The following is a 23308-nucleotide window of genomic DNA, read 5'->3' as shown; positions in this document are numbered from 1 at the left end:
TCATTTGTAGAATTCCCCAAAAGCAATTTTGCTCTTGGGCTCGCCTTTTGTTTAAAAATACATCAATTCCAACTGTGTAAAGCTTAAGAGTTTCTGGGGAAGGTCGTGAATACAAGGCATCTTTTATGGATACAAACTCAGACAGTCCGATAGGAAAGTAGCATGTTGTTGTTAATAGTATTGATTCTGAAAGTAGAGTGAGACGTTATAGGAGAAATTCAACCATCACAGCTTACCCTGTTCATCGCACATCAGGTTTAAGCAGCATGGCTTTAGAGAGGTTAGTCAATCACTTTGGTCCAGAGTGAAATAACTCCACAACTATTAGAAGGATTGCCATGAAATTGTGTACAGACATTCATAATCTCCTGAGGATGGAGCCTAAGGATTTTGGTGATCCCTGACTAACCATACCACAAGATGTTTTTTAGTGTAACATCTTGAAAACTATTGGACAGATTGCCTTACAATTTCTCTTTCTCAACAGTAATTCATCATCAACAATTCAACATCAAACAAACTTTGGTTTTCTGAGGCCACTCTTAAACCGATCACAACTCCCATGTCAAGTACACTACCTGTACAATCCACCTGCATCATGCCCTTCTTGAAACTCACAGAGACCCTGTTTACGCCTGGCATTAACATGCGTCTTGGGTGACCCGATCACAAGTGGACAGTGCGAAATACAATAAATAAAGTATAAATGACAAGCAAGACGCATTGTGATCTCATCGCTCTAACAACTTGCTGAAGTGGTCTGGGACGCATTTGACCACATATCTTTTGTGTAAACGCTAACGCGTCTAAGGTAAGGATGTAACAGGAAAATATGTTATCAGTGGAGGACGTGGCAGTTATTTTGGTAAACAGTTGAAAGAATGGAGATGAGCATAGATGAGCATAGATGTACATGGCTGGAGTAATCGTTAAATAGCCCGTAAATGTAAAGTAGTTAATGAAACATTTTCTTTCTTCTTAGCTCTTTGGCCAGCAGTAAAAACAGAACTGGTGCTTGTCTGACTGATGTAATAACTGTGAGCGGGGCCCTTTGACCATCTAGCTGAAGTGACGTAGGCATCAACAAAATCTGGACCCAAGTGGTCAGCTTGAGATGTATAACAGAGACAGGTGTGAATGACAATGTGTCTCAGCTGCCCACTTGTAATCAGATCACCCGAGACGCATTTTAATGCCAGCTGTAAACAGGGAGATATGCTACTTCTTCCCACTACCATCAACTTTATTGGTTTCTTATTAAAATAAATACCCTCTCACATATCTGAAAGCAAAAAACAGTACTTTAGATTTCTTAAAACCAGTGATGGAAATACACAGACTAATAGTTTGGCTGATTACTGCATTTTATTGAAGGCTTTGGAAAAAGCAACAAGGATTATTTCCCATCAAAACATAAATCTAACCCAGAAGCTTTTTACTGCGTGTTGTGTTCAAAACATCATAATTGCCATATTAACAGAATATAAGTACAGACATGTTCTACTGTTAAACTGTTAAGAAATTAACATATAGTAAGAAATGTCTTTTGAGTTTCAAGAATAAGCAAGGCTGAAAGTATAAGGCTGTAATTCTGACTGCTATTCAACTCTATCACAGTCTCAAAGGAGCTAGTGTCAGGATTATCTCCTTGACAGGAAAGTTGACCAACATAAGAAATCAAAATGAAACCATATAATTTAAGAATAGATTATAAAGTCAGGGTGTAGGCTTTAAGACACAACTCAAATTCAAGCAGAAGTTTATTTCTATATGAGCTCCAAAAATGACAACTATATTTTAGACGACATTTACAGTTTTTGGGTTCTGCATGAAATGAGTCCACATATTACAGAATCTAGGTGCCATTATGTACTTATTGATTATTTATTATTCATAAAATAGGTTGTCGAACTCCCAAATAATCAATTGTTCTGAGATACCCTTTTTGGAAAAACAGGTTTCCTCTGTCAAATCTATAGCTTCATCTCTACAGAGTAAGTAACAATTGGTCAAATCAGGAAAATAAAAGCAGGGCAGCAAGACAGGTACACACAAAATTCCCTAACCATGATGATGTTTATCTCATGACAAAGTCACAGTGGCTCACAAAGTGAATTTTAGAAAGCGGCTTGGATCAGGATTAATCAAATTCTTTCAAATAGATTTATACAACCTGATGTCATATTTGCAGTTAATCTGAATGTTGTATTAGTTAGCACTGAGAAATGATAAATATCAACATAACAAGATGAGGGTCTTCAGTCGAATATGCACAATCCTGCTGCACTGCTCCAAGGCCTTCTGCCACTGTGTTTAAGTACAATGATGTGAGAAGATGTACCATCAATGAAAAGAAGTGAAACAGTTTTTGGTTATTAAAGTGCTCTGACACACCAGCAATTAGCAGCAGTATGTATGTGGTTCAGCACTCTTACAAATCAACCATTAAAAATCACCCATTTTACAGTCAAGAAAATTCCCTCTAGCCAAACTCAAAAAGAAAGAAAAACACTTTCGAGTTCTCTCAGTAGTTACTTCAACTTGACCTCTGGTTATGACAAAATTATCTCTTTAAAAAATGGAAAAGAAAAAACAAAACAAAGTAAAAACAAACTAAAAAGTAAAATATCACCATGCAGAATATCATCCATACTTTACATACATACAAAATTACATTTTTTTTTTCTCTTTTAAGAATAGATTTTGTAAACACTGCTTTAGGTCCTTCAGGTTTGTTTTATCCACATTTCTGCTACAATCTGTATGTTGTTCCATAGAAAATAGTCCAAGGCTCCTGCTCTGGCACCTGCAGATGATTTTTGCTATAGACTCCTCAACCCCCTCTAACTTTTCTCTCCAATATTCTACCCATCCCATGTTAAAACCACAGAAAGAGAAGAAAATAGAAGAATTGAGTGGAAGCTCTAGTGTGGTGATGATTCTATTTGGGTGTTTTAAAAATGTAACGGTGCTCACATTTTTAAGCACTGACATAGACCTTCATCTTGATAAAAAAGGACATAAAGGAATCTAGATAATAGAGAAGGGGAAAAGGAGTGTTAGCAGAGGGCAGTCAACAAGGCTAGGTCTGAATATAGATAAGGCATAGCATGGGTAAAGGTTGGGAAGGTTAGGAATAGTAGTCCACACGTTGGGCAGATTGTTAGCCTTTTCAGTACATTTTCAAAAACGGGGGTAGAGGGTAGCATTAGGGAAAGATGTTTGTGTAAGGTAGTGAAGGATTGTAGTTGTGATTCAGAGGCCTCGGAGGAACTCCTGGAGCTGCCTGACGAGCTCTGTGTCCACGGTCTCCATCAGGACACCAAAGCCCTGGTCCCCCATCAGAGCCTGCTGCGCCTTCAGCTTCTCATAGACAAACTGCTGGAGAGAGACACTGTGCACCGGGTCCTCTAGGGCCAACTGAAATATGACAAAGAAAAAGGGGAAAAAGACGGTTAGAATGTGGACAGAGGAAGCTTCAGAAAGTATTTAACAAAACAAAAAATGTGAAATTTGAAATGAATTTGAAATTAATCACATTATAAGTTTTGGGATTTCTAGAAAAAAAACCCTCCTCTCATGATATGTAAATATTCCAAATTGGCAATAATTAAAGGTTTTTTGCACATCTGAATTTCTTTTCTCACAGTTGTCTTTGCAGATCCACTCAAGCTTACTTAAATTGGCACTTTTTATGATGATTTTTTATTTAGTTTTGACTGGGACATTCAGAGGCTTTCCAGTGATTGTTCTTCAGGCATTCCAGTTTTGATAGTGGGGGTGCTAAAATAGACGAGATATTAGATTGCTGATGAGCTGTGCAGAGAGTCTTTCATGTCTTTTTCCTAACTGGAATTTGAGACCAGATTTACACTACACTGACTGTTGTCATTCCACTGGGATCTCATATTGAATACTGGTAGATCAACTGACAGGAAGGCGTGTATAGCACATACTGACAAACACTTCTGGGTGAATTACTCTTCAAATAAATGATTGATAAATACATGGAGGAGAGGATGTAGGAAACTACCACCTGGGGTTGCTGTGCTGCAACTGATGAACTTATGAATTATTGCACAACCTCATGGTGCATACGCCCTCAGAAGTGTGATGCTGTTTATACTTGTTTGACTATGACACATATTATATTTTCATTAGGCAGGGCTCTTGGCCTTCTGCACAGTTTAAACAGTGGATACATAGATGAATTGGAGCCCTACAGTGAGTCCTATAGTGTGCACAGAGTGTCTGGCAGGAACAAGCCCATAAAGCCTGGTCCACACAGAAATGCTGTGCAACTATTTGTTGCATGTATGTTAGTTGAAAAGATCATTCATCAATAATAGCTTCACAATGTTTTTCCAATATTTTGACAAAAATGAAAGGAAAAAGAAACTCAGACACTTTACTATTTCCAACTTTTGACATATAAATCCAACACAAAACTTGCCCTGGAGAAAATTATTCAGGATATGCAACTCCTGCCCTTCATCTTACACTGAATACAACGCTGGAAAAATAATCCATGACAATAAAAAAGCAGGGAAAAGTTGGATGGCTGACTAGAGCCCACACACTTCCGTGGGTAGGCTATCATTTGTTTTCTGTGAAGTGAAGCAATGACAGAGGCAAACACAGAAGCACAGGAAAGTTTGAAAGGTCGCTTTGTTTTAATTGATTTAGAGAACACCAATTCACACTCAAAACTGAGAAAATGGGTGCTTGCTGTCTGGTTGTCTATAGTCAGTGTGTACAACTTTGTATCAATTAATCGTAAGTAAGTAATTATTAATGTTTTATTCTAATCTATATATTACTTTTTAAATGCTTAAAACTTTCATTTTTTTTGCAATGTGTACATGTATTGTCAACAGGTGCTCACAGAAATATTTGTGCATTTCTATGTGTATTTGTGTTTGTTCACTCCCTTTTCCCAAGATTTCTCAAGTATTTTCACCCTCTCTCCCGCTGTGCTCCAGTATTGTTGTTTCTTCTGGGAAACTCCCTCAATTTACATGGCCCTCAACCTTTATAATGAATCAGCTTACACACTGATCCATAAGTGTTGTATGTTTGTCTGATGTTACCCAAGTTGCCAGATTGTCTATGAAACATGATCTACACACACATTCCACACATGACATACTCCCATCTGTCACCACAATCCAATTCAAGGGGCATGTGAACAGCTGCTCTCTGTTCAGGTAGTCTTTCCTCCTGTCCTCTGTCATCTTGCCTCTGCTGCTGATGGGATTCACTGTCTGCTTATACCGCTGGTAGAAAGAGGAGAAGCTGGTTTGTCTAAGCCAACAGCAGAATTTGCCAGATTAAGAGATGTGGCAAAGTCAGACGGACACTTTGAAACCTAAATGACAGGTATGTGTATATCTGCAGCTTGATTCTGATCTTCCTGCTCTGACTTTGAATTGAATCCCCCCACAGACTAATTATTGTTATCATGTGATACTACTTGACGGTTCTCCTCCATACTTTTGAAATCAGGTCAGTGTACTGATCCATACCAACACACACTCACTCAGCAACTGAATCTCCTTTACCACCTAACATAGACAAACATTTTGGGCAGCTTGTACATTTTCACTTGTGCAGCCCCAGGAGAATACCACAGACACCACAGAAAATAAAAACAAAGCAAACTGTTGGGTCCTTTGAGAAACAAAATATTGTAATTGTGACTCTTGGCTTCCAGCCAATCACTGGAAATAATACTTGTCACGTTCATTAGTTTTTTATCATTACAGTGCAATCACACTAGTGAGCAGTGGCTGTTGGAGAGTGGCTTAATGAAAAAGCTGTCAAACCTGCATAATTACCTTCAGCAAAAGGACCTGCTTGAATTGAGTTTGTGTGTTTGTAACCTAATTTCAAGGCCCTCCTCTTGAATGTTTAGTATGACTTGGAAAACATTAATGATACATGTGTGCATAAAAACAAAATATAAAATCCTAAATAAATAAAAACATTTTAAAAAATTTAAAAATCCCAGTGAACATCAGATATTTGTTTTGCAAGTAAGAATAAAGAAAACTAGAAGTCTTTAGGTACAATGAATGTAATGATGAATAAATGAATAAAAGGGGACTGGGGACACTGTATACTGAAAAACCTTCAACACAATGACATAGAAACCAATAAATAAAACTAAAGCTATAAAGTCTGCATGTATGTGACACTGTGTGCATGAACAAACACCTCTAAGAATGTTTGCAAAAGTAATGTGAATTGCAAATGATAATATGCGAATGATACAATAGATAGTCAGTCAAATTTAGATAAACAGCAGAATGTAAATAGAATGCTATGAGCAAGCGTGAGGTTAAAGGCAGAATACTTTAGATAATCAACAACAGTGTGCTGAGATACAGAGTAATGTACAGAGGGCACCTTCTGTGCTGAGTGCATACAACAGTGATACAAACCAATCCTAAGAGTGGAAGCTACTAACAAAAACAATAAGCATGATCTTCTGTCAACCTTAGGGGGGAAAAAAACTGAAGCAGAGATGAGAAGACAAGACAACAAAATGGGAAAGAACAAAGAAGGCACGAGGTAAGAAGAGGTGAGAGTGTGATTGCAGGGAAGAAAGGTGAAAAAGCAGAGGAAAGAAAGTGGCAATAAGGAAACAGATACACAACGAGAAGTATTATTGGAGGAATATTGTTATGCAAGAAATTAAGTTAGCAGGAACTGGTGCGATGATGCTGTAATAGAGAATCCCCTAAAGAAAGTGAGTGATGGCAAAAAGATGATGTGGGACGCAGAGAGTGGGCAATCACAGCTTTACCTCATTGTTCAAGACAGAGAGGAGGAGGAAAGAGAGCAGGGGGCAACATGAGAGGAAGCAGAGACAGATGGAGAGAGACAGATGAAATGACAGGGCTTGTAAAAAGCCTTCATCTCTAATGTAATCCCTAGACGACTGCTGCCCTTTTCCAAATGAAGCAATGTAAAGAGTCCCATGTTATTACTGCAAAAACGTAAATGATGTTAAAACTGCCCTGCAGCAGGGATGTTAAATGTCTCATCTAACACACACACACACACACACACACACACACACACACACACACACACACACACACACACACACACACACACACACACACACACACACACACACACACACACACACACACACACACACACACACACACACACACACACACACACACACACAGGCAAGCACACACAGGCAAGCACAGCACAGTTGCAGTAACTGACAGCCACATGCTCATTCACAATCAACTTACAAAATTACCACAAGTGGGTCTAATAGGAATATATATATATTATATATATATATATATTATATATATATATATATATATATATATATATATAGAAACCATATATATATATATATATTATATATATATATATATATATATATATATAGAAACCATATATATATATATATATATATATTATATATATATATATATATATATATATAGAAACCATATATATATATATATATATATATATATATAAAAATATATATATTTAAACTTCTGACCTTCTATCTGATCTCTTTTATCTCCATTACTCTCACATTCATTGTTTCACAACAACAGGCTGCTCTGTTCATTGAAAAATAACATTTGTAGCAGGGGACATTAAAGGAAACTATGTCAGGCAGGCAAATGCTAACTGGAGTTAATGATGCAACAAGCTGTACTTTTCTCATATCCCGTGGTGCTTCATGTCTAAGCACAAGCGCGCACACACACAAATACAGTATACTCTCATTTCAGTGTGATGTAATGAGCTGTATGATGTATTGAAGTGTAAAGAAAGAGCCATAGTGCAAAAGGGGATTCTGTCAGTATGATGTTTAGTGGATTATACTGCAGGCACATATGAATTTCATCCACTAATTTATGGCACATCATCCACAGACCTCGTCAGCCAGTTGCCCTCAGCAACACTGACTAGACTTAGAAGCTGTTCTCAAGGGGTAAAATTAAACTAAAAGCATTGTATTCTTCCAGACAATTGATTCTGAACGCATGGTTTAGGTCATCACACTTATATAAGACATAATAAATCAAAATAATTAGATCATCATGTAACAAATAGGGCTACCCCCCACCCCAAAACTATAGTATTTGTATTGTTAGAATCCACTATTTCTTTTAAAGCTGCTTAATATCTTTAAACTAAAAATGACTATGTGTCATGTGAAAGAATTAAAAAAGGGCAGTAAAAAAGGCGATTTAGTGTCATCAGCTTATTGTTTTGGTTTTAAGGCTGAGAACTTCGCTGTTTGATTCAGTGTCATTGCTCTCATCAGTTGGAGATGTTTTATGCAAACAAAACAAAAAGAACAAAAAGCTCTACCAACCAACTGAATGCTACCTGTCATCAAAGACAGACAAAATTAGTGACTAGCTGCTGAACACAAGGGAGCATTTCACTGCTAAAATGACATATATTTACCTCAGGGCTTTGCGGTGAGAAAAAAAGGTGATAATATTTCAGTGTTGTGTTAGGAGCATTTTGGCACTCCCTCCATGACACAATTATTGCAGGTTTCTCAATAAATGTATTCCTGGAATGTTTTTAAATGAGTTCAAAACCTATTAGATGAATATTAAAGCCCCTGTGACACTACTGTATATGGATAGGTTGAATTATCAGCTACCTACACGTGTACTGTAGCTGTGCATACTCTCCTGATTAATGTAATGAAACAACACTATCACACTGACAGCTTCAGTTGAACAAATGTTTTTCATTACTCAGTAGATTTATAGGCATTTGGTATCATTACAAATCTTACAAAACTCTACACACACAAAGCACTCATCAAATTAGATCAATAATGTTTCATAGAGTCAGTGTGATGCTGCCCAGGATTTTATTTATGTCTCAAAGCTACAATTGTCTCTCCCACACTCAACTCAATCAATAGCCTAATTGAATGACACTGTGACCTATAAAACCAACTGCTGTCACAGGTGGACACCATGTTTATCAAGGTCTCCAGTCAGTACTACTCCACACATACCAGATACTGGGCCATGGTGAGGTTGTTTTTCTTGCTCGTCTCCTGGGGCATGAAGTGGATCATAATAATAAACTCTCTTCGACAGCTGATGAAGGTTAGTGTGGTGCGTACCATGCTATTCAGACCTACAAACACAGCTTTTCTTTACACTGAATACATTTCTGTAGAGGATTGTTTTTTTTCTAGGTTGGAAGGCAGCTAAATGCAGGAATAACCTCATACCATTTTTATTTTTATTTGATACACTACAGAAGAAACCGTTTTTTGGAGTCTGGACTGTCAGGAGGTTGAAGTGATAAAGTAATCTGTGCTTGTGGATATGTGAGGGAAAGATAAAGGCAAAAGAAAGATAGAGGGAGGAGTAGAGATGCAAAGAGCAACCAGAAGAAAGGGGTGCTGTGCTCTGTAGAGAAGTGCGGCTAGAGCAACATACTGAGAGGAGTGAAAACACAGGAGAGGAAACACGCCCAAGTGATAAACTGAAAGTATCAGAAGCAATCTGTATGAAGATATGAGGCACGTCCAATGTGATGGAGCACAAACCAAAATTTCCTGTCGAACAAAGAGGCAGGGGGACAAAAGATGAGACCAATGGAGGCTTGAAGAAGAATATAAATGGAGTGATGATGACAGGAGTGATGATGACAGGACAGGAGTGATGACAAGAGGAAAGGAGTGATGATGAGAGGAATGATGGAGGGAAAGTGGTATGCCCCCTGCTTTGGCTCACTGATAAAGAAGCAATGGTCTACATACCTTTAAAAGAGCATAAGATAAGTGGGAGATGAAAAGAAGAAAGATATATGAGGTGTGAACAAAATGGAAAGGGCTTGGTAGTTGCCTAGTGAGCAGAATAGACAGAATAGTCAAGTAGACAACATACGCTGGATAATGAAACTGTAATTACGGTAATGATGGTAATAATAATGATGCTGTGCGCCCACAAAAGTAAGTCTAGCTGCTCTTACCTCATGTAAAATAAGACATGAAGACTAAGACTAAAAATAGGCACAAGTTGTCTTTTTATATGTCAATCAGTGCTTAGATTGTGCTGAGATCTTTTTGGTGTTTAAATTTTCTTTCTGTCGGGTTGTTTTGAATCAGCATACTTTCACAACTGTGTGCCAATAAGTTGTAATTTTGCCTCAGCTTAAATTTTATTTGCAAGCTAAGTACATCCTACTGTCTGTAACTTTTAATCGGGAGCTGATATGGGTGAACTTGGGGTAATCAAGTACCCCAGCACACAACAGTAAAAATATATGCTGAGTCTCAAGTCCCGAGTTCAACTTCTCATGTTCTAACTCCTATAGATGCAAGTCTGACAATTGAGAAAGGCTCCAAGATAAAAAAAGAGACTTAATGTTATTAGTTATACCTATATTCTTTTATTTAAATCAAGTAGTCTCACAGAGAGCGAGGTTAAGCGGAGGAGGAGTTAGGCACTACAAAAAATAATAGGAATTTAGATATTCCGAAATAAGAAAAAATGTTAACAAATCATATAAACCAACAATCAATTGATCTTACTATTTATTCTCCGTACATCCAAAGCCTGATATATCTTTATGCTGTGTGTTGCCCAGTAACAATAAAAACACATAAATGAGCCACACTGTTACAGAGTGACATGTTCCTTTATCAAGATGAGCATGAGCACTGTGGTTTATTTTGATTAAATCTCTCATACACCACTCTGCTGCAGCCGCTTTGTTAGTTAAGAACTTTAGTGCCCAGTTGTCTTTTATTTAGTCCTTTTTTAAAAATATAAGTAACAGTGGCTCATTTTTAAAGATTTATATCTTCTGTAGGAATGCATAGACTTGGGGGTGAGTACCACAAACAAGGTCGGGATTTGTTGGTGTTGCTCTTTTCATAGGATTTGTTCAAATCAAAAAATGAAAGAATATTGTCAGCCGTATCCTTTCAATACTCCCTAAAGCCATTAGAACAAATTTGAAGGCGAGTGTCAGAATACAACTTCAGAGGGATGCATGTCTTTGATAATAAATGTCAAAAAGTAAGGGATGCAAAAGATTGTTTGTGTACGTGCATGCCTGTATTTACAGAGGCATATGTGAAAGTTTGGTTAATGGATATTATGCAATAGAGTGAAAGTCTCTCTATATCTGTGTATGTATAGTTGGCAGGGCTGTGCTGGTCTTTTGGAATGGGCAGGCTGAATATCCGAGTCTGACACTAATCCTATTACCTCAGGCTTCTCCTACTCCAACTAGTGCAGATAACAGCTATCTACTGTTATCCCCACATACATTGCCCTGATTGAAGAACACCCACATACTTGCAAATACAGACATATCCTATCCACCATTTTGCGTAGATCCTCGTTTTTTTAAACATCTAAATTTTTTGCATCCCCAAAAGAAGACTAAGGAAGCTATCACTTCCTTCTATTTTCCTACATACAAGACCCACTCATTACTTACATTTTGCACACATGAAATCATTTACTCACACACCAATGATACACACTCACACATGCACAAAAAAGTGTGCAAACACTCATTCAAGCGATTCAGTATTTCGCTTTCATTAAGTTGGGGCACTCATAAGTAACATATTCACAAAAGACCTCACATTATTCAACTTGATGGCATCTTTGTTAGACCCTCAGCGTCTGGTAAATGCCAACATCTTTCAAACTCCACATCCCTCAGGTAGTTAACAGGATTTCTGTTTAAAATAGTTGCATTAAATTGTCCTAATTAGAACTTACATTAACATTTCCATGTCCATGATCATTTTAAATAATAGTAATTTAAACTAATTTGGCTGCACAGACTAATTTTTACTGAAATTGTGTTATAGAAAGTCTGAAAGTGTGCTTTTCTATTAAAGCATTGCTAGACTTGGAGAGTGAGATATGTGTGAACAGTGAGGTGTTGATGTAAATTCTCTGTCTGATCAATACAGTCACAATGAATGGCTTAGCTCATCTGTAAGTGTGGGGAATGTTGGTAGCAAGTAGGTTTGGGGGCCTTACTCCAAAACTACATACAAACTTAGAACCCCCTAAAACAGGATCAGAATAGCCGTACTACAAGTATGACATCAGAAAATAGGAAAAACAATGTTTGCACTTTTTGGCTGCAGTTGTACCCCACCCAGCCTTCTGTGTCTGCTACTGCCACACTTCTACAGAATGTCACTTACACTTCCCAGTCCAAGAGGCTTTGAAGGGTATATTAAAAGCTGAGCTTTACTGCCCTCTCTGGTTAAGTGTGTACTGCATATCTGTCAGAAGTGTGCTCTGTTGCACCTGTAACCACACCCAAGAGTGTGTTCCTGTGTACTGTATGTAATGCTGTATGTCATGTGGTTATAAATTTGAATGTTGTGTCAGCTGAAAAACAACAACAAAAAACAAACAAACAGCACTTACAAAGCAGAAGTATATGGCGATGACAACACCTATAATTTGTGATTAGTGATACGGAAATACAGAACATAGCTTTGCCCTGCTAATACCAAGTGGAGTAACCACTCATTTTTTGTTAAAACACTCAATCTTCCTAACCATGATCTTTACCAAATGGCAGCAGCAATACTGAGTAAGTGGTCGAGATTCAACAATGTTGCAATCTAGCATGGATGTTAAATAATTTAATGTGTAAATTAAATTAAAGTGAATGTGGCCTAAATAGGAAGTAGGTAATAAGCTGTTCTGACCAGGGAGTAGACCAAACAAAAGAGACAAAGTGTGGCAAACTGAGCTGAGAGATAAGGCCGTGTACATTTTTCAGTGTAATTATATTCAGGGACAAAGACTGATCAACCATACAGAAAAAAGACAGTGACATTAAATAGCAGTCACGAGGGACACAAAGTAGAATTTACAAAGACAGGAGAGGTCAAATCAACAGTCATACAAAAACGACTGCAAAAACACCTATAAAAACCAGACAGATTGCATAAGCTCTCCCCAAAACACACAAGTCTCTCTCTCCTTTTCTGAGGTTTCATTAGTTCATGGTCTAGGTAGGATTAGAACTTGATTGCAGTAATTTCCTCACCAAATGAGGCAGCACAAATTGTAATACTCTAATTAGTATTGTACTAGAGGGCGTATATGTAAGAGCTCTCCAGCAGCCTGCCATAAGGGCGCATATTACTAAAATCATACCTTTAAGAATAGGATTGTGCAAGTATAGGTACACACATACACACCTACGCAAATATAAAGAAAAGGGAAAAAACATGGCAGAGTTGTGAATTTGCCTAGAGCTGGACATTCTCAAAAACACTATGAGGAAAAGATGAGTTATCATGGAGGCTACGAAACAGCTATATGAACTTTGAAAATATCACAGCTATTGGCAATAAAATAAAAGTAAATTGCAAGAATCCTATATCACACAAATAGAACAACACACGTCTAATTTGATATTACAAATCCAGTGGCCCAGTATTTCCCACAGAATTTTGAGAGACTATGGTAGCTGGACCTCAGTCCAACCCTGTAGGGGGGTCAGGGGGCATGCTCCCCCGGAAGAAAATGTTGCACATTTTTAAGTCAAATGCATCATTCTGGTGCACTCAGAAAAGAATTAGGAGGTAATATCTATAAAAAATATTTGTGCTTTAGTAATTTAACTACTGGTTGTATAAGTATGAATGATGATGACACACCCACAGAACACAAGAAAGACATTTTACCAGTTCATAAATGTTCCAGACAAACCATCAAAAAAGACGAATGTCCATATTTAGCTATGAAACAAAGAAAGCAGAAGCGATTATCCAAGTTTCCATGTTTCTGGTGCTAAATTGATTCACTTCAAATTATATCCTGAGACTTCTAGCTTTGCAAAAATACAATATCTTTTAAAAGTCAAGCTACATTTAAAGTGTGTGTATATGTTTTATTTTTGGACCAAGACAATGTCTGATTTTATACTCCCACTGTGAGTGCCCAGTGGTAGGGCTTTTAGAGGACTACATTTGCAAATGAATAACTCATTGTTTTGGAAAATGACTTCCATAGCCTAAATAAACTTCATGAAATTCATGACTTTACTTTGAATACTTATTTATGCAATAGCTTTCATTTTATTAATATCCAAACAACAATGTCCCACGGCATGTGGTAAATATAAAGTTCAACCCAAATCAAGTATAATCAAAAGGTTGTTTTATTGTTTCATTTAATTAACTCTTTGTGCCTTTTAAAAATATTGATACAGGTATCAGTGTATTTTGCAAATGACATCAAAATGTTGATCCATTACAGGTCTCTGTCTTTATCTGAATTTCCAAGGGGCTTGTGAAATTCTGGAAAATCGTTGGGAGATTAATTTGTTAAATTCAGAGAGGTTCTATGTATAGCATGACATCTCTCACTTGTGTTCTTTTTAATCACATGCTTGACCCTAAAGCAAACTAAAGGTCTTACTTAAAAGTGCACAACTGAATAAATTGTATGCATAGATTGCCATGAGCAGAAGGAACTGTTATTTGGGTCTATTTAAAATGTTTGACATTTAGCATGGAATACATGAAAAGACATCATCATTCATTCATCAATTATGAATGATGTCAAGATGATGCTGTCTCAAGGCACTTAGTACTCATGTTTCAGGCAAGAAGAATTCATCAACTTCATGAATTTCCAATGAAAGGAGATTTGGACATCCAACCCTAACGGTACATTGGAAATGTTTACATTTTGAATTTTTACGCAGTTAAAAATCAATGAGAATAGTTGTTTAAGGGAAATGTTAAAATCTTTTTCTAATTATCATTGTTTAAACAGGGAGAAGGGGACATAATTATGATTAGGATTCTCCTCCATTGACAATACCTATGAGATGTCTTATTTGTTATTCTGCCAGCTCATTTCCCAGAGAGAATCTCACTCTCTGTTGACATCTAAATACTATAATTGAGCTCACTTACTTAAGTATTACTTAATGATACAAATAGAAACTCCCTCCACAACGGACTATATTTTGGAACAACAAATTTCCAAAGAGCCAGTCCCAGAAAAACTGAAATAGTGCATTGTGTGCTGTGTGCTTTTCAAGTTTCATTTCTTGTCAAAGACACTGCACTCATGATCCAACAATTCTGGTGAACAAACACCACACAGCAAGTCAAAAGGAAATATTTGCAACTCTCATGGGCGTGCAACAGAGAGTGCCAAATCTCAAGTCACGACACAGACTGACTTAGTAAATGTGAATGCTTTTATGCATGAGACTCTGAAGAGGAAATAACATTAAAATTTAAGCTCTAAGAAGAATTTCCACGCACATTGAAATCCAAAAAAAATTACACAAAACAAATCATACAAATTTTGAAGCATGGGTTTTATCACATCTGTAAACAGAGTTCACAAAGGGCAATAGAGAAAGAGGAGGTCTCCAGAGGGATTTTAAATTGGTGACCAATTACAATGTTGACATAAATGAAGACTATGACCATGGCTATGTAATGTGTATGTATAACACAACCAACTGAGTCACTATAATTTAATTTCATCATTTACTATTGCTTTGGTTTTGTAGGTTTGATCTTTTGGATACAGTTGTTTACAGTGTTCCGTACAGTTACAAGTCTGAAACAGGCAATTAACCAGAGAACATACTATTCTTAAGCTTGACAAATTGTTTTGTCAAAGTTGAACTGAAAGTTACAAATAGCCTTTGTCAAATGCAAACTATCCAGTGTTAATTTTCTACATTGTACTGGACACTTCATACTCGGTGGACTTTCTTACACTTAGAGCTTAATACTAAAGAAATGTTTTTGATTGGCCAGTTTATGCCCCAACCCCAGACTTACCCATAGAGAGAGGATGAGTTTTTTAACCAGCATCAAAAAGAGCATGGCATGTTTGAAATCCCTCATTGGACAACACAGTTGAACTGCTGATGTGCTATATAATCTATAAATACACCTGTCTTCAGCAAATTCAGTGAGTCAAACATTGTATCACTAGTATGAAATAAATTTAGTTTAGATGGTTGGAGGGTAAAATGCAATATACAGGTGGCAGTGTGAATCAGACAGATTTTTAGCTGTCTCAGCAAAATTACAATCAGAATCTGTAATAATACACATGCAAAATTAATATGATGCACAAGTAATTAAGATGTATTAGGATCAACTTTAAAATTTCTGACCAAATATCATTATTCTTATTACTTGAATCAAACTAATTAACTCCCTATAATACCAAAGAGCTGAGGCAGCACGTCGACTCAGCTGCAACATTAAGGCTAGACAGAAGTTCTTTATATGGCCACAGATGCAATTACACAAATGAATAGAGAAGAAGCATCCATGGTACAGCTTGATCTAAGAGGTCTTCATTTTGTGTAGATACGGAAGACCAGTATAGTTATACAGTCAGTTATACATGTTTAGGACTGTCACTCTTTGTTACCTCCCTCACCAGTGCTGTAGTGAATAGTGTTCTCATGGACATTATGTTTTTGAGTACAGGTTTCTCCAAGCAGATTTACAGCCATGCCCTATTTTTTCATTTACAGTACTCCAGGGATATTCAGTGGCTTGGAAATGTTGTTGCATCCTTCTCCTGAATTGGACTTGTCACACATTTCAAATAAACTTGTCACACACCCCATAATGTAGTTTATGTCAGGAAATGCATATTTTACATAAAATCACGATAATTGTTCCAAACTATGACTAATAGCAATTCTTTTTTTTCATATATTTATATATCAGCCTTGGTAAAACCTCAACAACTGACGTACAGGCTACAGGCTTCTCAAAGTCTATCCATGTAAAATCTCTCTGTTTAACCCTATTAAGATACACATTTTTATACTTCAGTTCTGGTTAACTCAAGCGCTAGTCAATAGCAACATATTAGCAATCCTGCCACACTATAAGAACATACAACTCCCAGTACTCTCATGGACAAATGACAGCATAGCTGAGAAGCGACAGGGATGGAAACTAATTCTGATGGCTCTGTATGCCTTAGGCAGCACAAAGGAGAATCTTTATATCTGGTGCAGCAAAATAACACTGTCAGAGAGGTCTGTTATTCAACAAAACCAAATTATGCTGACACTGATGGTCTGCTTCAGACTAGGAGCTATAATAAAGCAAGAATGGCAAGTCTTCATTACTAATGCTTTGTGTTGCCCAGAGTGAATTGATAATGTACTGAAACTCATTTCCTATAAATATATACCTCTAGAGGACCTCTGGAGACAGTTTTATTGTTCATTAAAATGAAATAATGAAAAACTGTTGAACGACAAAAACACTGTCATGATTAATCTGTAATTCATCAAAGTTTTTACAAAAAATGTACTGCTCACTCTGAGTGATAGCAACCATTGGGCAATAATGTAATAGTTACAATTTTCTATCATTTTTTTTTTTAAACATCAAAGCTTGCAAATGTGATTGCTGTTTAGGGAACTGATTCAGTTCTATTGCTAATCTACACAAAATAGTGAAAATGGCAAGGCTATTTCATGACTAATTAATACGTGCTGGAAAAAATATTTCCCATTTGCAATGAGCAATAACAGCCACAGGGCAATAACATAATTGATACAACTCTGTATCTTTCCTTCTCTCAAATTTCAAAGCATGCAAATTTAATGGGATGCCCTTTCAAAGCCTAATTTCATCAACAAAAGTTTTACTGGAGGAGAACCTGTAATTGGAAATTTTACCTATGCCCCATTGAGATTACTGGGAGAGAGTTGAGAATTGCTTAAGATTTGACAATTATAATTATGATTCTTAGCTAAACCTTGTTCAAAGTTTATGCGGCTACAAATACATTGTTTTTTGTATATCCCTGTTTCTCTGAATTTGTACAACAGAGGCATAGAGCCACAATAGCCACTTTTATGGGGAATACATCAGGTTAAAATGAATAGGAATTTAGAAAAATAAATTATTCATATTGAACAGAACCTCTACTCATGAAATTCTTTTCCTACACTGTCTCCGTTTTGGGGTATAACTACAGTGTTTGGTGAAACCTAGCCACACTTGTGGTGTTGCTATGATGTAAACACTATACATATGGACTGATTCAATCATAACTGGAAGACTGAACATTTTTCACTAAAAAAGGTACTGAATATCCCTGATTAGGAAAGAAAAACTACAGTTGCAGTCAACTACAGTATCAACACAGTCCAGTGTGTGGACAGCGCACACCATGCTTAAAAGCTGATAAACACTAATCCTCACAGGCTATAATAACTTAAAAACATTAAACCCTCCTCTTAATTACGGTGTTGTTCAATTATGCACGCACAAGCATACACACTCATTCCTGTAACTCTAAGGAGCTTTAGTCTGACTTCCAGCAATCATCAGACACTAAGAATCACCATAACAAGTGCAGCATTTTGCTAATTTCAAACTTTGAATTATCACCTATACATTTGAAAACAACAGTTCGAACTGTGAGCCTAATGTTTATTATACTATCATATGTACCCACCATTACGAATACTAATCGTAGAAAGACGCAATTCTCATTAGCCAAATAGCCTGGAACAAAAAACTCATCAGTTACGCATCCTGAGCAAATGCTATAAATGACTAAATCAAGCATTTTATTCAAATAAATTGAAACTACATTAAACAATAAACAGAATACAACTATGGTCTGCACCTGGAATTCTGCAACACAGCTGTAATACTTTTGGTTTATTATAATAAACCAGAAGTATCGGATCAGCATGAAGTTTGATGACATGTTGGGGCACTTCAGTGTGAGTGTAACTTTTTGGGCAAATAGTTTACTATTTAGGAGTTTGATAAACGAAGGGAAATAGCAGAAAAAGCAGCAACTTAATGTAAAGAAAGAGACAAGTATAAACTTCCAAATGTCTGATGCTAACCTCAGCAGATGTGTAGCCAAAACTATATCTTTCTCTTCTCTCCTTTCTCTCTTCATCTCCTGAAGTTGAGGTAACTTGCATTTTAGTCATTTCTTTTGCTTACTTCTTTAATGTCTTTCCAACTCCATTTCAGTTGAGTTAGTTTTTTTCAAAAATGGATGACATGAAATTACTGTATACGTAGCATACCTATACTTCTCTCAGCATGAACAGACTAGTAAGATTATGACAAAAGATTGGACTGTTCTGTAATCTCTGCATGTGAGTGATACTCATGTAAGTGTATGTGCCACCCAATATACTCTGTTGTCAGTTAAGTGAGGGGTGGGTGAATGAGATACAAAAGATCCAATACCTATTCTTCCCGTAGCCCGGCACCCTGCAGTGTTTTGCAGAGAGAAGTAATCAGTACTCGTCAAATAAGACATGAGAAGGATGCAGGGTGATTCTTCCACTTGGTGCAACTGTCACAGAACTTGCCCTCAATAACCCAACCTACCCTTTGGAGCAGACTTTCAGTTAAAGTAGATAATGGGATGTCAATTGGACTGTAAGGCCTTAAACATATACAGCAAACTGGCACATGTGCAGCCAATGCAGTGGCACAACCTGAACCATGCCGGGTTGGTTGTACAAAGACTATAAAGGGATAGGGTTGGGCCTGTTCACCAATTAAAAACCTCAGAGTACATTAATAACTTGGTACAGCTATTAAATCGAGAAACAGTTGATTAGTTGATTTTCCCTGAATAATTAGAAATATAGATCCAGTGCACAAAAAAAAGAAAAATAAATCGTATTAAATTTTTTTTTTTATGATGTTCAAAGCACTGAAAAATAATGTGAAAAACTCAACAGCAATGTGTTGTTCTAGACACAATGTCATAGTTAGCCATCAAAATCCTTGATGCATCAAGTTTTCAAACATTGTTTTACAGGTTTTAATAGATTAAAATAGTTCACAGCAATTTTTAGTGCTTTGTACACCACAAATAGATTTCCAAATCCCTACACCTGGAGTGGCATCAGAAATGAAGGCCATATCTTAAAAAGAGAAAACCAACACTCCTGCTCCAGAGTTGTATCGCTTGTATGATTGTTTTCTGTGTAAAAGTGTGACTAAAGGTTGATAATAATGTCACTGATAATCTGTAGTTTCTGCCTTCAAGCTCATGCATAAGTAGTGTAAAGCATATACAACAGCTTGTATTGTGACTCACGTTTGGCCGTGATTCAATACATGACACCATATCGGGCCTCTACCACTGTAACAACCTCTTACTCATTATATCCCTATGTTTTTCTGCATAATTGTGGATAACGGGGGACCTCATTCTTCTATTTTTATGTTGAAGCCTTATCCCTCATTACAACTCATACAAATGAAGCACAATAACCTGTATATTTACTGTGCTTGTGTGTGCATGAATATTAGTTAATAGTGATAAAAAAACTGAAAAAAGAATGGATTCAATTTTATGTGTGCCACCACAGCACAACAGACGGAGCCCATGTCATTAGTACCCGGTAGTGTAAATCTTTGATGTTGCCTATCCTTAGTCTTGTTTGATGGCGCTGGCCTTGTAGATGAAGCACAAGAATCAAATGATGCATTATGTACTGAGGCCCAAAGACAGCATCAGTTAGCCTAGTCTAGTTGTCCGGAACACTCAGATCAAAGTGAAGGACCCTTACAAATCTCAGAGAAGATGGAGTGGAACGGTCAACAGCTTCCAAAACACAAAACAAACTCCCCCTTCATACTGAGAAATACATAGCGAGTCAGATTTAGGAACAAATCAGGCGATGGCAGCAGTGGTGAGGCAGCCTCTCTTCGCACAGGAACTATAAATCTTACAGCTGCACCAGAAAAGGCAGCCTCTGAATGGAATGATAGATGGTGGAAAACATTGAGCTTTAAAAACAACACGAAAACTAGAAAGAATATGGCGCTCCACTAAATCAGAAGAATCTCACCTAACCTGGCAAGACAGTCTTAAAACATATAAGAAGGCCCTCCGTAACACCAGAGCTGCCTACTACTCATCACTAATAGAGGACAATAAAAATAGTCCAAGGTTTCTTTTCAGTACTTTGGCTAAACTGACAAAGAGTCATAACATTACTGATCCATGTATTCCTTTAACTCTCAGTAGTGATGACTTCATGAGTTTCTTTAATGATAAAATCTTAACTATTAGGGACACAATTAATCACCTCCTGCCCTCAATACACACTGATTCATCCTCTAACATAGGAAACTCAGAAACTGCTGTTAAACCTGATATTTATCTAGACTGTTTCTCTCCAGTCGACCTTATAGAATTAACCTCAATGATCACTTCCTCCAAACCATCAACCTGTCTCTTAGACCCGATTCCAACTAGGCTGGTTAAGGAAGTCTTTCCCTCTGTTAGCACTTCCTTATTAGATATGATCAATCTGTCTTTAGTGACAGGATATGTACCACAGTCTTTTAAAGTAGCTGTCATTAAACCACTTCTTAAGAAGCCAACTCTTGATTCAGAGGTTTTAGCCAACTATAGGCCCATATCTAACCTCCCCTTTCTCTCTAAGATCCTCGAGAAAGCAGTTGCTAATCAGCTGTGTAACTTTCTAAATAATAACAGCTTATTTGAGGATTTTCAGTCTGGATCATCATAGTACAGAAACTGCACTGGTAAAAGTTACAAATGACCTCTTAACTTCATCAGATAATGGACTTCTCTCTGTCCTCGTCCTGTTAGATCTTAGTGCTGCCTTCGATACTATTGATCATCAACTCCTGTTAAAGAGACTTGAACATTTAATTGGTATTAAAGGAACAGCATTAAATTGGTTTAAATCCTATCTGTCAGATAGATTTCAGTTTGTAAATGTTAATGATAAATCCTCCATGCAATCAAAAGTAAAACACGGTGTTCCTCAGGGTTCAGTGCTTGGACCAATACTATTCTCCTTATATATGCTTCCTTTAGGAAACATTATTCGGAAACACTCAATACATTTTCATTGTTATGCAGATGACACTCAATTATATCTATCAATAAAGCCTAATGAAATCAACCAGTTAACTAAACTACAAACATGTATCAAGGACATAAAGGATGACCTGTAACTTCCTGCTGTTAAACTCAGAAAAAAACTGAAGTTATTGTGCTTGGCCCTAAACACCTCAGAAACACATTATCCAATGATATAACTACTCTGGATGGCATTACTTTGGCCTCCAGTACTACCGTAAGGAACCTAGGAGTTATATTTGACCAGGATCTGTCCTTTAATTCCCACATAAAACAAATTTCAAGGTCTGCCTATTTTCATCTGCGTAACATTTCAAAAATCAGACATATTCTGTCTCAAAATGATGCTGAAAAACTAATCCATGCATTTGTTACTTCAAGGCTGGATTATTGTAATTCATTATTATCAGGCTGTCCTAATAAATCTCTAAAGACTCTCCAACTGGTCCAGAATGCAGCTGCACGCGTTCTGACAAAAACTAGAAAGAGAGATCACATTACTCCTATTTTAGCTTCACTACATTGGCTTCCCATAAAATCAAGAATAGAATTTAAAATCCTTCTCCTCACTTTTAAAGCTCTTAATGGTCAGGCTCCATCATACCTTAAAGAGCTTATAGTACCTTATGTACCTACTAGAACACTGCGCTCCCAGAACGCAGGCCTACTTGTGGTACCTAGTATCTCTAAAAGTAGAATGGGAGGCAGAGCCTTCAGTTATCAGGCTCCTCTCCTGTGGAACCATCTCCCAGATTCGGTCCGGAGGGCAGACACCCTCTCTACTTTTAAGAGTAGGCTTAAAACTTTCCTTTTTGATAAAGCTTATAGTTAGCCAGCTCCTAGTTTATGCTGCTATAGGCTTAGACTGCCGGGGGACTCCTACCTCCATGATGCATTGAGCTCCTCTCTCCTCCTCTCTCTCTCTCTCTCTCTCTCTATCCATCCATCTATATTCAATAACATTCATGTACTATTAATGCATTCAGTAACCTACACTTCTTCCCCGGAGTTGTCTGTGCTTTCTCGTCTCACAGGCAATCTGGGCCTGTATACGTCCGGATGACAGATTCCAGTCCCGGACCTTCTAGCTTCAATGTTTATTTTCTATGTGCTTCTCTCTCTCTCCTATTCTTACTCTCTCTCCCCTCTACACCAACCGGTCGAGGCAGATGGCCGCCCACTTTGAGCCTGGTTCTGCCTGAGGTTTCTTCCTGTTAAAAGGGAGTTTTTTCTTGCCATTGTCGCTAAGTGCTTGCTCATGTGGGAATGTTGGGTTTCTTTAAAATTAAAACCTGAAGAGTTCGGTTTAGAACCTGCTCTATGTGTAAAGTGCCTTGAGATAACTTTGTTGTGATTTGGCGCTATACAAATAAAGATTGATT

General features: G+C 37.2%; 1 protein-coding gene across 1 annotated transcript in view; it reads right to left on the bottom strand.

Moving 5' to 3' along the window:
- Positions 1-1353: 1353 nt before the first annotated feature.
- Positions 1354-23308, bottom strand: part of ipo11 (importin 11) — a 126240-nt gene continuing 104285 nt past the window's right edge. Inside the window, exon 30 of the mRNA XM_062417788.1 lies at positions 1354-3420. Coding sequence (XP_062273772.1) covers positions 3256-3420 — 165 coding nt within the window. The 3' untranslated portion in view covers positions 1354-3255. The remainder of the gene's footprint in view (positions 3421-23308) is intronic.

This window comes from Scomber scombrus, chromosome 4 (assembly GCF_963691925.1).
Source record: "Scomber scombrus chromosome 4, fScoSco1.1, whole genome shotgun sequence".
NCBI lineage: Eukaryota > Metazoa > Chordata > Actinopteri > Scombriformes > Scombridae > Scomber > Scomber scombrus.
This window is presented reverse-complemented; position numbering and strand designations above follow the sequence as displayed.